Source organism: Vigna radiata, chromosome 4, assembly GCF_000741045.1.
Source record: "Vigna radiata var. radiata cultivar VC1973A chromosome 4, Vradiata_ver6, whole genome shotgun sequence".
NCBI classification, from domain to species: domain Eukaryota; kingdom Viridiplantae; phylum Streptophyta; class Magnoliopsida; order Fabales; family Fabaceae; genus Vigna; species Vigna radiata.
This window is the reverse complement of record NC_028354.1, coordinates 3,739,251-3,756,323: the sequence shown is the minus strand read 5'-3', so window position 1 is coordinate 3,756,323 and position 17,073 is coordinate 3,739,251. Positions and strand designations below refer to the sequence as shown.

General features: G+C 36.3%; 1 protein-coding gene across 1 annotated transcript; it reads right to left on the bottom strand.

The window, feature by feature from the left end:
- Positions 1–858: 858 nt before the first annotated feature.
- LOC106759422 (FHA domain-containing protein FHA2) lies at positions 859–15,963 on the bottom strand. Its single transcript, XM_014642584.2, has 3 exons — positions 15,246–15,963; positions 4,809–4,966; positions 859–1,411 (listed from the first exon to the last, which is right to left on the bottom strand). Exons 1-3 carry the CDS (start codon positions 15,841–15,843, stop codon positions 1,202–1,204), a joined length of 966 nt encoding a protein of 321 aa, XP_014498070.1. The 5' UTR covers positions 15,844–15,963; the 3' UTR covers positions 859–1,201.
- Positions 15,964–17,073: the final 1,110 nt, after the last annotated feature.

Here is a 17,073-nt window from a genome sequence, read left to right as displayed (position 1 = left end):
TATCAACTTCATATGATATTTTGCTCCAACATTCAAATTGCAATTTTGTAACCTACAATCCCTACTAAAGTAATGGCAAGAGTGACCACTAAAGAAGGTAATAACTGGTATTGTGGTACAATTAAACGACTAAAGTATGCACATAAAAGAGCAAAAGATTGACTTCCAAATGCACAATCTAAAAGTCCAAATTCACCGATTGTACAATCCAAAATACAATTTTCATACTTTGGAAGTCAAATTTTTATTCCAAATTATGCAATCCAAAGGTTAATACAATCTAGAAGTACAAATTGTATTCCATATATAGAGTAATCTAAGTTAATTTTGGCTTTCAAATTGTACAATCCACAATACATTTGGACTTCGAGAATATATCTCAAATTGTACAATTTGAACAGCAAAATTCTTCTGTATATAACGTTTTGGATTGCACAACCCAAGAGGTTTTTAAATTGCACAATCCAGAAATCAAATTCAACATCACAAACTAGAGAAAATCATCAAAACAAAACGAGCAACTTACCTATCCAAGCTTCCCTTTGTTCACTCCACCACAATCTTGTGTCGACATCCACTCTACACTTCAACATCACCACCAAGCACCACCACAAAGATGAAGTATGTAAAAACACTAAAAAAAAGCACAATAACACGCCAACAAAACCTCCAATCCATTGTCATTTAATACCACAAGGATAAACTTGGAATTTTAAATTTTATGGAAGTGCAGAAAGAAATGCCCACACAAAAGGACCTATAGCTCAACACACAAAACACCAATGTGAAGGCCTAGACCAACACGCAATACAGCAATGCCAAAAATTCCCACACGTGGCGTTCACATATAAAACATAATGGAACGTGCATAATGCATCTTAACCGCGAGCAGTTTAATATTAAATCTAGGAGTGGTCCTACAATTTTATAGAATGAATAAACTGGACACGCCCAACTCTATGATATTTAAGTCTTAGTCCCATTTTCTAAATCCATGAAAAAAGTAAGAACTAATGGTTAATTTTGCTCTCAGAGCACTGGGGAAGAGGGGGACATATTTACCTAGTAACAAGAAATTACCCAAAAAGAAAGTAACAAAAGTACATTTATACAGTTTTAGAGCTAAACCATATATCACTGTTAGAAGCAACCAAGGCTGATGGTTATTTCCTTTTCAATTTGAGCTTTAGTGACAATGTGGTCAGGATAGAAGAGAGACAAGAGAAACAAACTCCAGGGTGACACGGCCCTTGGACCTTGTGTTGATGACAAAATGCTCCGGGTACTTCCTTAACAGCATAAGCAAACCATACCAAGGCTTCCCTTTGGATTCTGGACCTGGCCAATCTTCTGAAGTCAGATACCTCCTCACTCTACTATGATGCCAAACACTGCTATATTGCTCCAACAGCTAAACAAAAAGAAAAGAAAAAAAGAAAATATAAGTTGAGCACTCAGAATTAAATGAATGAGTTCCTGTATCATAGCCAACATGTTTTAGATGTATAATGATGCATTTTAAGCTTATATTAGGATAATCTTGACGCTTAGCAGATTATCACTAGCGCCAATATTTTCATTCTTAGCCTGATCATATATATAATAGATGGAAAAGCATCACACTGCTAGTCTGGCAATTGCTACAAAAACATCAATGTTACATTGTAAGCTCTCAGAAAACCGCCTACCGGTAGACAACAATGTAACAAGTTATTTAACCCTAGAAATCCTGAAGTAATTAGCCAGATAGATAATTGTGTCAATACAAAAAATTTGTATAAGCCATGAGCTTGAGAATTTTAAGAGCAGGCTGGAATCAATCAGTACAAGAGTGTTTATGAATAAAATCTCTTGCTCTGAAATTTATAAGAACAATGCACTGATATCTCTTTCTTTTTCCTTCCCAGAAACAGCAGCTTTAAGAGTGATGTGGTGCTCCTTATCCCGAGGTGGAGGCAGCCCTTTATTCTTCCTGCATAGCAGTCAAATCACTTTGCCTCTCTCCGTCCACCTCATTCTCCACTCGACCCAGTTCCCAAACTAATGTCCACTTTACTCTCACCCTTTTACCCGCCAGGTTATACCCCATGAATATTTCGTTCCAATTTATCATCACTTCTCCCAACTTACCTAGCCACTCTACGCTCAAGATGACATCCACCCCGCCTAGCTCAAATAAATGGAGCCTGTCCTCGACGTCTGCCTCTACCACAGTCATGGCCACTTTCTCACAGCACCTACACATCTCCCTTCTCTGCCCATCTCCCAAACTCGCCTGATAAGGAAGTGTGTCATCTATGGGTAACTTCAGCTCTTCCGCCAATTCCCGGTAGTGTCTGGCCCCGCTGTTAATATGTACCAACACCTTCCGGTCGCCTATCATTCCCGTTAGCTTCATAGTTCTGGGTTGAGTCAACCCCTCTGCGTAACACGCAAATAGTTCCATATGTTTCGGATCCCGGTTTATTCCTTCGTTTGCGTCGTCCCCCTCATCTTCTGCCAAACGCAAGACTCGTAAACTCTTCTCCGAACAGTGATGTCCGGATGCGGACGGTCCACCACAACGGACACATCGTCCTTCTTCCTTCATTCTAAGGAATTTGGGGTACATCACCCCCTGTAGTTCGAAAAGCTTCTGAGCTTGATTGATCCAATTCAATGGGTCGAGTCCACCAAAGACTGGTAATTCCCCTTGCTTCCTCCCACTGTATTGCCCCTCCTGGTGTTCAACTTTTCTTCCGCCATTGGTTTCTTCTCGCCTGTCGCTCCTGTCCTCATTGACGAATGCGTGGCTCCCATTTGAGTGTCCATCCTGGTTCTTGTTCCGTCCACCCAACATCTGCATAATTTTTTGTAAGTCTTGGCACATCGCGACCGTTTCTTATCGTATTTCTTGCATATTTCTTTTCCATTCTTCCATGCTCCTTTCATTGGTCCTCCTGTCCAAGGTATTGTCTCTTTCTTCCATCACGCATATCCTCGCTTCGATTCTATTCTCCAAAGTGGTAGCCCCCGCCTTGCTCCGCCTTTAATTGGATCCGGAAGGTCAGACCAATTTGTTAGGTTCCTAAATATTGAACCTAACTAAACTCACTCACAATCACACGGAACAACTAGAGAAAGAATGAAAGAACCGTATTATTACTCAAGAAATGGCTCTGTACAATGAATGGGTTGGGAGCATAACCTCCCTGGGTTAAGGGCATAACCCCTCTCTACAAGCACTAAGCCTGACTTTACACAAAATATACTCTCTATCCCCCCTACCCATAACCGGGTCTTATTTATAGAATTCCTCCACCTTCCATTGTAACCCCTTAATTCCTCTCCCCTGTATCCTATCAGTGATTGTGCATCTGTCCACTGAGTCTGCACCTTTTTAAACCAGGTTACCTGTTTTCCCCTTTTTGCTCTCACTGTCCCACGGGTTATTGCTTTTCAACCGGTATTATTTATTTTCCTCCTCTGTTTTTTAGTTTCTGATTTGAGTTCTTTTGTTGTTTTCTCTAAGCTGAGTTTTGTTGTTATCTGTCTCCGACAGACACAAACAGTAACCCTTCTGAGTATCCTCAGAGTTAGAGACTTAGAGGCCTAAACTTGTCTTTTCATTAACTTCAATTGTTATTTACTTTCACGTTCTGTTTAAGACGTAATTTTTTGTTAATTATGAATGTCAAATGAATTAAGTCTTTTTTTTATTAGCATCTTTATATGGTATAAATTATGTAATGAGCAAAATAAAATTCTGAATGGCAACCGTGCTGCAGTGTTACATATCCTGCAATACTTCTGTGATTGTTTGACATGCACAGCTATTTAACATCAACAATACTGTAAAACAAATTCGATTCATTTGTAATGTGTTCCAAAGTGGTGAGATATATGTTGCAAACTATACTGCAACCATTTTAAATTTGCAATAAAATTTAATGTTGTAGCCATCACAGATGCTATAGTGCACAAAAACATACAGTTTTTCAGCGTTTTCTGGCATGGCTAGTAGCCTCAACCATAATAAGGGTTCAAAACTGCTTTTACCCTCAGTAATGTCAACTTTGGGTTTTCACAGTGGTCAACTTCGAGCTTGCATCGCATTTTAATGCTGTGGACAGCAAGCCAGGATAGTGCCTGGAATCATACAATTTCATGACAGTTATGGGCATGACTCCACCCTATATCCTAACTGTAGGAAACTCCTTTTACCAACATAACACAGTGTACTTTTAGGTTTTATTAGGGGACAGTTTCAAGATCGCATAATGAGCCACAGCACCAAACAAGATTCAGTTTGAAGGACTCGGGCAGGGAAACGAAGGAGATGATGAGAGGATTGCTGATAAAGAGAGTACAGGTGAACATGAACCTTTAAAATGATATCATCAGAGAAAGATAAAAAAAAGCAGTTTCAGGCACTAGATGGACGGCAGAGGGAACAGACATAGAGACTGGCAGGGTGGCACTGTGTTCTGGAGGCAATGGGTTTTGAGCAAACCCAGCATTGCAGTGGGACTGTCAGACTCAACTCTGTACAGTTGGCCAAAGGAAGGATGACAGGAGTCAACAGAAATGGTGGCAGCAACTAGAAGTAGGGTCCACAGAAAGGAGAAGAAAGAAGGGCTGAGTTTGAATTACATAAATGGAACTCAGTTTCTGCCCCAATGGTTAAAGCCTATAGTGAAGAATTTGAATGCTAGAAAAGAAAATGATTTCCTTTCCCGAACTAATGACTCCAGCCTAATAAAATAAAATGGTAAAAGAAAACAAAACAGGAAGTTGCAGCAACATAAAACAAAATGATAAAAACTGACCTCCGCGTGAAGTTTCTCCATAGGCATCCACTCTCCAGGACCACAAAGATCAGAGAGAACAGTAGCTACAGATGATACTACGTCCTTTTCTTCCAGCTGCTGAAGCTGAAGATTGTCAGCATCTCGATCTACCCGGGATCTTCCTTCAGACTTCTTATCTGCAGGAACCAAACCATTGCAGTGACATTACAAATTCTGAGGCTATTCATGCAGCATAGAAGTTGGATCTCGTGCAAAAGAACACACAACTGAGATAACACCAAAAAAGAAAAGTTTACAAGCTGGATAAAATGCATGGATTTCCTATTTACTAATTTGGTAGGAGAGCTTCATTGTATTTCTGAACAAAATCAGCTTGCTGCTCTTATGTTTTCCTTTCCTTTACAGAGAGAATACTTAACCTCCTTGAGGTGAACTTTTTCACTTGTACCTTTTAATGCATTCATGTATTGAAAAGAATAAACATGTTCTACGATTAAATAATTTCAATTTCCGATATTAAGAACAAGTTTTTGATTCTATGTTGTATTTCCATCAAAGAAATTAATGGGGAATAAAACATTTGAAGAATTTCATATTTAAAAAAATATTATTCATAACATAATCACTAATTCCTATTTACGAGTTTCACGAGGGTACAATAACTTTTCCACCTAGGTTTACCATGCGACGACTAAACGTTGATATCCCACAAAAAATATAGATACTAGAGAATAACGCAGGCATTGTCAAGCTTGTGTCTGCATCTATGAAAAATTATAAAAAAAAAACAAAAAAACAAAAAAAAACAAAAAAAAAAAACAAAAGTCTTTATTGAGTATTCCAATTAAAAAATATAAAACGAATTCTTCAAAATATATTTTAAATTGTCTTCTCTATTTGTTCAGTGTAAACAATGAAGAAAAATAAAAGTTGAATGGAGGGATTGTAGAAAAGTTGCGGTTTGTGTGCTTTATATATAGGGTAATTTTGGAAAAACAAAATTGCACACACCAAATGAGAAAATCCCGATTATATATTGTTTTAAATAAATGATGGATATGACCAAATTAAAGCTTACATAAGCTTTGGCAATCCTCAACTCATTAGCTATAATTAGCGTTTGAGTAAGGCTCAACCCAAATTCAAGATGGTTTCTCGTATTCAATTTCTATCAATTAATGCTGACCAAGAATAGGGAATATTTATTCCTTTTCCGAAATACTAGATAAAAAAGTACAAAGAACAGACTTCCAATGAATATCCTTTGTAGACTATTTATTTCCTCTTCCCAATTATTGTAAGGGAAGAAAACAAGAATACTCAAATCTAATCTCCAAATTCTGCCACTCCCCTATAAAGAATACAAAGGATAAATATACATAAAATAAAAAAGATGACTAAACAATTCCTATTTTCGAAGATAAAGATAAAAAGGGTTGGCTAACTTATCTGGATAAGGATTCTTAAATAGTGGATTTAGATCTAACTCAACCCTATAAAAATAACATATAAGGTGAAATTTTCACCTATTTACATATTATAATTCAAACATATATCTCTACATATCGAAGAATAAACTGCCACACTTATTTACATCTATTTAGACCTAACTCAACCCTATAAAACAAGCTTATAAGGTAAAATTTGCACCTATTTACATATTATATAATTCAAATATAAAACTGCCACACCCTCTTACATTGAAGAATGAACATATAGAATAAATATTTATGAGTGATCCGCTAGTAGCTTGATAATAGGTAGCATAATAAGTTCAACAACTTTCACTTGGATCAAATCTGATCCATTTGAGAAAGTGGATTTAGGCCTATCTAAACCTTTAACCATATTTATAATTGATGTGAGATATCTAACATGTTAAACTATAGGAAACATAGACTTGGGGATGAAATTATGTTCTTCAGACAAGATGGGTGCTTTACTTATATTGAGAGAACATAATCAACAAAATAGAGGATCCTCTAATAATAATATATGAGCCAGTAATAAATAAAAGCATTCCCAACAAGACATATATAATCTAGATATCCATGGATCAGAAAACAATTCTCCTTGGTCAGGTACAAAATTCACAGTCAGATCCATTGGTGTGACCACAGGCTTAGCATTTAACATCCCTGCTTCGTATAAAATGCCTAGAGCATGTTTACTTAGAGGTATGATCAAACCATCCTTGGACTATACAACTTCTACATCAAGGAAATACCCCAAGTGTCCAAGACCTTTTGTTGGGAACTATTCAACAAAAGTATTGTTTAAGTTGGGCAATACCCTCCTTATCACAACTTGTGATTAGAATATCTGCCACGTATAGGTAGATAGAATGCCCAAACATTGCAAAGGGTGATTGCCTGAGGTCATACAAGGACACATGAAGACGACAAACCATATCAGACAACTCCCCTTAAGCAACAAATCTAAGAAATTGCTCTATATAGGCTTCCTCATCAAGATCATGTAGAAATGCATTCTTGATGTGAGGCTGAAATAGAGTGCAGTGACGAATAGCTGCAATGGAGAAGAGAAGTTGAATAGATATCATTGTGGTAGCAAGAGAGAAAGTGTTAGTGTAATCTTGTCCATAGATTCATGCGTATTCTTTGACATCCAAGTGAGGTTTATCACCATCAATTTTACCATCAAGGGTTGTTTTAAGATTGCAGAACTATCAAAACCCAACAATTGATTTATCAGCTAGAAGAGAAACCAACTAACCCCCAAGTATCACTACTTTGAAGAGCACACGTCTCATCAATCATTGTTTGTCACCACTTTCAATGCGATAAAAGATTCAACTAAATACCAAGAAATAGGAACAAAAGATAATGAAAACAAACAAGTATAATGTATGATGGAATGTGGATGATAATTGAGATTAGCATAGCAAGAAGAAGGATTACAAGTAGAATGTATACATTTTCGAATATCAATAGGCCAGTCATATTCAGAGGAGACTAGATTTGGTAAGAGTGTCGAGGAAGGATCAACATTGTCTCCACTATATCATTATCCATTGAAGATAGGGCCTTTCCTATAATGCCACTAGGCCATGGGTGGTGTTGATATACCTTAAGTGATGTTGGAGAAGCCTCCTAAGGTATGGCAGTCATTTGATGACGAAGGAAGACAGAGATAGGAAACTAACTACAAATGTACTTATTAGAATGAACAAGCATATAATAGCAAACAAACTCAAAGAAAGAAACATCAATGAAAACAATATCAATTAAGTTCAAGTGAGAAACATCAACCCTCCTTTTGAGAACGATATCTTAAAAAGACACACTTGAACAATTGACGAGAGTTTATCTTGATCAGTTGTGAGGATATGTACAAAACATGTAACCAAAAGCACATGGAGGAAGGGTGTATAGATGAGAATGAGGAAAAAGGATAAATTAAGGTACATGATCATTAAGGACACATAAAATACCTACCATTTTACCATTAAGAACAGATAACGGCATCCGATACGAGATAGCATGTGATTAAAACAACATCCCCCTAGAAACGATGTGGAACATGACTATGAAAGAGAAGAGTTCAACTAGTTTCATTAAGAAGTCTATTTTTGAGTATACCTACTTTGTTTTATTCAGTATAAGGACATGAAGTTTGATAAAGAATACCATTGGATGAAATGAAGTGCTAGAATTGGTGAGATAGGCACAAGTATTTCCACTCCCAGAAACATGAATGGATATACCAAATGGTGCTTTTGATTTAACTATAAAATGTGAGTTAGAAAATAATTCCAATCAATTTTTCATCAACCACATCCATGTACATATGTTTTTGGTCCCTTAACTTTCAATGAAAATTAGAATTAGTCCCTCTTTGAATTTAATCAAATTTTGTGAAGTTTATTTGATGTTTCAAACTCGTTTGTAGATTAACATTGAAGCAAAAATGTGTCAAAAAGTGTAAACAACTCAAATGTTATCATGAAAGGCGTTTGAAACGTCAAATAAACCTAACAAGATTTAGTTAAAAGGACTAAATTCACATATTTCTAAAGTTGGAAAACTAAATTGGTTCAAAAAAGGTGACATGGGCAAACATGTAATATTTTTGTGTCAGGAGAATAACATCGATATCCTTTTTGAATATGTGAATATCCTAAGAAGACACATTTGATAACTTGAGCTGAAAGTTTGTCCAAACTTGGAGACATACAATGAACAAAACACAACCAAATACACAAGAAGAAATAGAAAAAAGAGGTTCGTTTGGAAACATAATGGAATATGGAACTTTGTTGTTCAAAGAAAAAGAGGACATTCTATTAATAAGAAAACCAACCGTAAGAATGGCATCAACCCAATGGGCAGGTAAAATAGGATGGGTTAAAGATGGTGCTTGAGTGCTAGACTTTAACATAAGATATTACTTATATTCTGCACTTGTAAGCTTTTTATTAAAACCTTCAGTCATGGAAATATTGGCTGACTTATTGGGAAAACCATGTAAAGAGTAGCAATTTCCTCGCGTATGGCCAATTCTTTTACAATAGATGCATTGAGGACGTCTTCTTCCATTGCCAAAACCTCCCTTTTTACAAGTAAACAAGTTGAGATAGTGATACAATGTAAAAGCTTCAACACATAGGAGGCCTAGGGTTTCAAGTAAAGGATTTAGTGATTTAATGTTGGAATACACACGATATCTTCTCATAAAGAAGAATAGATGGTGGAAACCAATGTAGAAGGCTCCAATGAGTCAGGCGGTGGTCGTCTGAAGAAGATTCAGGACTAGAAGGCGGCACGTGGGCTTCGTGCACCTTGAGACAACGTCTATAATCGATGCGCTTGACGGTGCATAGGTCGGCTTCTTGCTCAGATTCCAGCAGAGTTCGTCGTCGCTTGAAGAAGTGATCCTAATTTAGTGGTCGTCGACAAAAAATGCGACAATGGCCGGTGACAGCATAAGGCAACGAACACAGCAGCTGGCGGTGCATTTTGCATTGGAGATTACAAACTAATAGAGTGGCATCAACCTGTTTTGATACCTACTTAAAATTGAGAAATAGTAAAGAACATAATCCTTGATGACTTGATACACCTCTTATATTCATGTTACATTTATAGCAAATATAATGCAAATAGCTAAACCTGGTTGGAAAACACTCATACATAACTCACACCCAACTAACACACAGCTCACATAGTTAATTATTCTAACATTGAAGTTCATTGATAGCTCAAAATTTGTGAAGACAAGTGAGAAATTGCTTCAAATGTTTGATAACCTTGTGGAGGAGATTGGAGAAGAGAATGTTCTTCAGGTCATCAGATATAATGAAAGCAATTATGTATTAGCTAGTAAGTCGTTGGAGGAGAACAGACCCAATCTATATTGCACTCCCTATGTTGCCCATGCATAGACTTGATCCTTGAAGAAATTGGAAAACTTCCTTTACTAAGGAAAACAATCCAAGGGGAAGTTAATCTCATTGATTTTATATATAATCGTTCTATTACCTTGAGTTTGTTGAGACAATTCACAAACAAGAGGAAATTGGTAAGACATATTACAAAACTTTTGCTACATCTTATTTATCATTACAAAGACTTCATTAAGAGAATGGAAAGTTGATAAAGATGTTCACTTCTAATGAATGGACCAAAAACAAGTTGTCTAAGGAAGCTAAGGGGAGGGGAAGCTTTAAAGGTTGTTCTTATGCCTTCACTTTGGAACCATGTGGTTTTAACTTTGGAAGTCATGGCTTCTCTTATTCTTGTATATGGCTTGTAGATAGGGAAAGAAAGGCAACAATGGGATATATGTATGAAGCAATGTAGAAGGTCAAAGAAACCATACTAAAGACTTTCAAAAACAATGAAAGTAAATACAGTGATGTATTTACAATCATTGATAATAGATGGACTTGCAAGCTTCATCGTTCATCACATGCAACTGGTCACTTTTTAAATCCAGAATTTTATTATTGTAACCCCGAAATGGAATATGATTGGGAGTAACTAATAGGTCGTATGCTTGCATCAAGAGGTCGGTGCCAAGTAAAGATATACAAAAAAAAATTAAATTCAGTTGCCTCTTTATAAAATTGGAATTGTAGTATTTGGTGATGACTTCTCCAAAGAATCAAGGAAGACTACAACTCCTCGTGAGATACTTAAACAATTCCCAGTGTTTTAAATTACTTCAAGTTATAATTCATAAATTTGAAGTTACTTTTTTTGCTTTTATAGCTCAATGGTGGAAGAATTATGGTCACCCAGCTCCAAATCTACAAAGACTAGCAATCAAAATTTTACACTTGGCATGTAGCTCAAGATGTGAATGCAATTGAAGTATATTTGAACAAGTAATAATTGTTGCTTAAGCCTCATTTCATTGTTATAATTTTACGAAATAGAAAAAAACTAATCATTATTTTATTTATTTATAATGCATATTCATTCAGGAAAGAGAAATAGGCTTGACCACAAAAAACTGCATGATTTGGTTTGCATCAAGTATAACCAACAACTTGCTCAAAGATACAATATTAGAGATGAAATTGATCCTATTGTACTTAATGACATTGATGAGTGCAGTGAGTGGTTGGTGGGGCAAGTGGATGATAACGATAAAAAGAGGGGGAGTGAATTAGTTTTTTATGATGATTTTCAAATCTTAGTTAGACCACTGTTTATGAAGCTTCAAGTCTTGGTGAGCCAACAATTTATACAAGGAGAAAAGCAAGCAATAAAAGAAAGCAAACATCAAGTGGTGGTATTATTATTGCATCTTCCCAAGCTTCCAAAAATGGAGGAAGTGCAACTTTGGCCTCAACACAAAGGAAGCGCAAAGAGACGATTCAAGTTGGGGTTGATAATGAATTGGAACTTCATAGCTCTAACTCTGACTCAGAAAATACTAAAGAATTATTATACTTTAACGAAGCTTTCTTTGAAGGGAAAAAGGACGGATATGCCCCATTGGATAACATTGAAGATGATGTTGGGATTGAGGAGGTGCGAGATGATTAGAAATTTAAGATATTAATCATATGTTTTGTTCTTATTTTAATTCTTGGAATTTGAAATTCCAAAATCTAGACTTGTTATCATCATTAATTATATGGATGTCTTTCATTATCTTTTGCATTTCAATTATATTTATGAATTTTGCTTATTCATATAAATATATTCTCTTTTTAGGTCTTCAATGCTTCCACCATAACCCATTATGGCATCCAATATATTTTCATAAAGGATTATTGAGTTACCGCTTGTTAGGATATTTATCCTATTTATCATGATTATATTGTGTCTAGAGTTACTCTAAATATCCTAACACCGCTATTTTCCATTATCCAATATTGATAACACTGAAAGGGATTTGGTAGTACTAATGCCATGGGTTTTTGTTAGGGAATGGAGAGTTTATGAGAGGAGGAGGAAGACTTCCTAACTGATTAATATCGTTCGGCTACTGTTGATTAATACCGTTCAGCTACTGTTCGACGTCGTTCGACCTTTGACTGTGAGACCGTTCGGCATTTGACGGTTGATATCCAATATGTTTTAGCAATTAGGAAAGGCGGGAAGTTGGGAGTTGTATAAATTAGAGTTCGGTACTGTGTATATAGAGGTTGTTGAGTATTTTTCTTTGGTAGAGACAGGACCCTTTGTCCTGTGGAAGGGGATTAGGCTCCCATATTCTGAATTGTACATGTTTCTTGGTGAATTGAATACAGAAACTATTCTTTTACAGTGTGAATTCTCATTCGTTTGTGTGTGAGTGCTTGTTCTTAGTTAGGTTTCGTACCTAGAAACCTAACAATTGGTCCAATCTGCCAAATCCAATTGAGCGTGAAGGACGATATGGAGGGAAAATTGGGGGCGTTAGAGGGTGGAATTGATGGGCGGTTGAATGTAGTCAAAGGACAGCTAGAGAACATGGAGATTGCTATGGATGGGTTGAAGGCAGAGACGATGGCAATGCGCCAAGAATCGGCCATAATGCATCAAGATTCGCTGACAATGGGCAAAGATTTGCAAGAACTTATGCGAATTGTGGGAGGGTGACCCAAACAATTAGGAATATAGACCCAATTGCTTGGTATGCTATTCTCTTTATAGCTACAAAGTACATTACTATGGTATGTAAAGAGGGTAACTACACTTAGTACACTAGTCGACTTCAACTTCAGGGTAAATTATTAATATAAACTTTAAAGAAGCTAAAAAACCACATAATAAGCTCTCATTTATTATCATTTTTCCTTCCCAATAACGAAGTGGACTTCAGATATCCATTTCCCAAGAACTATTTTATTATCAACATGCAGTTTTAAATGAACTACATGCACTTTTGTCAAATATGATCTTCTTGTTGAGCAGTGTATATCTATTAAATTTCTTAACAGCTGCAGAATATTTTTAGTAGTGAACACACATTTTATAGAAAATAATGGGAAGTGTGGCACATGTAATTGAAATATGGAACTAATTATATATAAAATATATGAACTATTTTAATATTATTTTAAATATATAAACATCCTAGTACCACTAGAATGAACAAGCGAGAAGGAAAAACAAATGCAAAATTATAATATGTCATGCTTAAATGTCAGATATCCAAGCACAAGACAGCTTGGAATTAGACAGTTTAAGCTGTGGTTGGGTACATCATATCCCTCAATTAATAAAATCCCAAGGCTTAACACATCCTCAATTCCTTAAAATGGCTAGCTCAAGTCCTCTTGCAATAATGTTTTAAAACTGGGATAGCTGCAGAAGGCAGCCAGCCCCAAAACCACTATAGCAGAATAACAGATAGAGGAATGGCCTCTATCATGAATTATCTATGTATTTCATATAATATGTACTACTTACATATAGATTCTCAAAAAAGACAAAAATTACTCAAAATTTGTTACATTTGTATCCAACAATAAAAATTCATAGGTGTCTTAAACAAGAGATACACAAGTGAAAAACAAACAAAAATCATAAAAAGATTTTCTAGATAGAAATCATTATCTTCTGAGTCAAAGTAATCTTTACTATTTTCACTACTATTACAGCTGCAGATTCCACTTTCAGACCATGAAAAACCTAACCTCTAGGTTTACTGAACTTTTTTGGAATCAACATGTGCTACCACTATCAAAGAAAACTTAGCTACCATTCCGCCTTCTATTTGGTCTACTATGGTCGCTACACTAAACTTCTCTTCTATGGCACTATTTAAGACTCTTCCAGCAATTAGGCTATCAAAAGTTATATTATTGCATTATTGCCTAATTCCTAGCATCCACAATGTAGAGCATAGAATATTGAAAAACCCTAGGCATCAACCCAAGTTAAAAATCATCATAACAGTGAAGCTCAATCATGGCTTCAAATAGAAGGGGTGAAGATATGTTACCATCATAACACAAAGCTAGAAACACTGAATATGAGGTAAAATTCTGAGTCTACACCATAGGTATGTGCTAAACTTTATATTTGAGACTATATGAATTGGTGGGTAGTCCAAGCATCTTACAAGAATTACTATGAAGTGAAAGATTGTGTGGTTTTAACGTTGTTCAGGAATAATCTTTTAGCAGTGTCATTCATGATTTGAACCAATAACATATTACCTTTATTAATCCAGTTGGTGATACAATAAACAAAACCAAAAAAGTGTTTGATCAGTGAACATTGCAAGAAACTACGGAATTGGGATTGGTATTAATTTATAAAATGTGAAGACCGAGGTCCTATTACAATACAAACATGGAAACTAAAAAGTTCCTTGCAGACAAATCCTTGCACACTTAAATGTTAGAAAGGATAATGATTACAGTTTGCAATATCATTAGAGAGCATGAAGAAGAATTTCCTAGATATTGAAGTTCTGAAGACTCCCATGACCAGCATGCTCTCTTTAGCACCCACCAACTTAATTGTAAGACCACAGTTATTCCTCATTGCCACTCATCTCCCTGGGGGATTGATGTTCTGGAAAATAGCAAATTATCTAAATAAATCTAGGCCACATTCTTTTTAGTCACTGCAAATAACACCAACCACAGGCACAACCAAATATAATGGCAAGTGACCACTACAAGAGATAACAACAATCTAACCTTGCAAAATCAACGATCCTAAAACACCATAACAACGATATATCTCACACTATCCCCCCTCCAGCATACCAACCAAAATTCCAAATATTAAAAATTTAAAAGACTCCACCTTATAACTGCAAGTTGAAAATGTAAGACTACAACTTCACCCTAACTAAATTTCATGGACTGAACCCGAAGAATTAGCTCAAAAGCAGACACGATGCCCTTCCCCGAAGAAAAAAACGATAAATCCCCCGTGAACAAGAAAAACAAAATCTAGGTGAACAATTGGAATTCCAATTAGCCCTACTTGCAACAACTCCATAATCAATAATCGCAATCATAATTCAAGAAGCACTAACCCATCGGTGCCGAAAGAGAAGACTTGCCGCCAGAGTAGCCATATCCATCATACCCCTCTCTCCGCATCTTCCTCGCACCCACATCATCCTCGTCGTCGAACTCCTCCTCGTAATACTCCCTCCTAGGCGCTTTCTTCACCGGGCCTGGGCCCGAGCTCAAATGGTAGTTATAGTGCGGCACGACGGGCCCTGGAGGGGCAGGGTGATTAGGGTAATGGCGCGGACCCACGGGCCCCCCCAAAATGCTACGAACAGGCAAGAGAAAGTAAAACTCCTTATCACCGATTTGGAGCAGATCTTGGGAATCGAGCTTGACCGGGGGGTTGCCCGGGAGGTGGAGGACGCCCTCGACGAGGCAGCCATTCTTGCCGAGGACCTCGAGGGCGAAGCGGCGACGCGCGAAGTCGTAAAAGATGCGGGCGTGGTGGCGGGAGATGTTCATGCCGCCGCCGAGGCTGGACAGGTCGACGTCGACGGTGGATTTCTTGGAGTTGCGGCCGAGGACGATGGAGTAGGTCTGCATGTAGTACTCGAAGTCCTCGCCCTGGAGCTTCGCGAATCCCGCCTCCACGTCGCCGCCTGCCGCCGCGCTTGACATCGCCGGGGAATTGGAATCAGAATTGGGGAGAATCAGAGGGTTTGGTTTAATGTGAGAGAAAGGGAGCGCGTGAGAGTGAAGAAGAAGGTGGTGAGAAAATTTAATTTCTTAAAAGGCTTATTCTAATAATTTCGCCAGGGAATGTCTAACAAATAACTTGAAAAGGTCTTTTATTTTTTCATATTATTAAAATAGGTCTTAATTAAAATTGAATTTTACATTATAAAATATATACGTGTAAGTTGTATTTCTTTTATATATATATATATATATATATATATATATATATATATATATATATATATATATATATATATATATGGGTTTTGTTAACACGTAGTTTTTCAGTTGGTACATTTTAACAATGTGTACCGGATTATAGTAGACAAAAATACCTTCATGTATCATGGATTCTAAGTTTTAAGGTCAAGGATATTTAAATAATTTTCATTCTCAAAACTAAAAAAAAAAACCCAAACCCTTACTCACCTTCCTCATTCCTCTCAACCTTTTCTCTTTCATCTCTCTCACTCCAACATTTTCTCTGTCATCCCTATTGCCCCAATTGAAAAAAATAAATCAGAAACTCTTGCCTAACCCTAATTCACCTTCCTCACTTATTCAATTTGTTTCTCTCTCATCTCCATACTCTCCCTCAGCCACACACAACAACCCATGACATCGTAATTTGTTGCTCTTGTTCATTCATTTGGAGGATGTGTTATATATTTTCCCTTCTTATTATTATTAAATCTCATTTTTAAATTAAATCATGTAAATAAAACCTTCATAAATCAATTAAATTTTCATATATTATTTACACATCTACACCACATTTCATTATATTTTTAAAGAACAATATATTTCCCTCTATTGTCATTTTCCCTTTACACAAAGGGTTTCTTTTTCCTTTCTCTATTGGTATGGAATACATGATGTAAGATTACAACCTAGAATTGAAAGAATTGTACCCCTAGGGAGCTCTTCTATACCTATTTCTTTAATTTCCTTATGTTCCTTTTTATCACTGAATCAACTTCTACAGATGTTTAGAATAAACTTTAACCACTGTGCAAGATAAAAAACAGTAAAATCATTTTTTACCTTTGAGATTTGGAAAGAGTAACATAAAGTGACAAANTTTATATTCATTTTACACACATTAGTAAATATAAAATGATTATAAAAGAGTAAACTTTTTCAATTTTTAAAAAATATCTCTGATTCAAA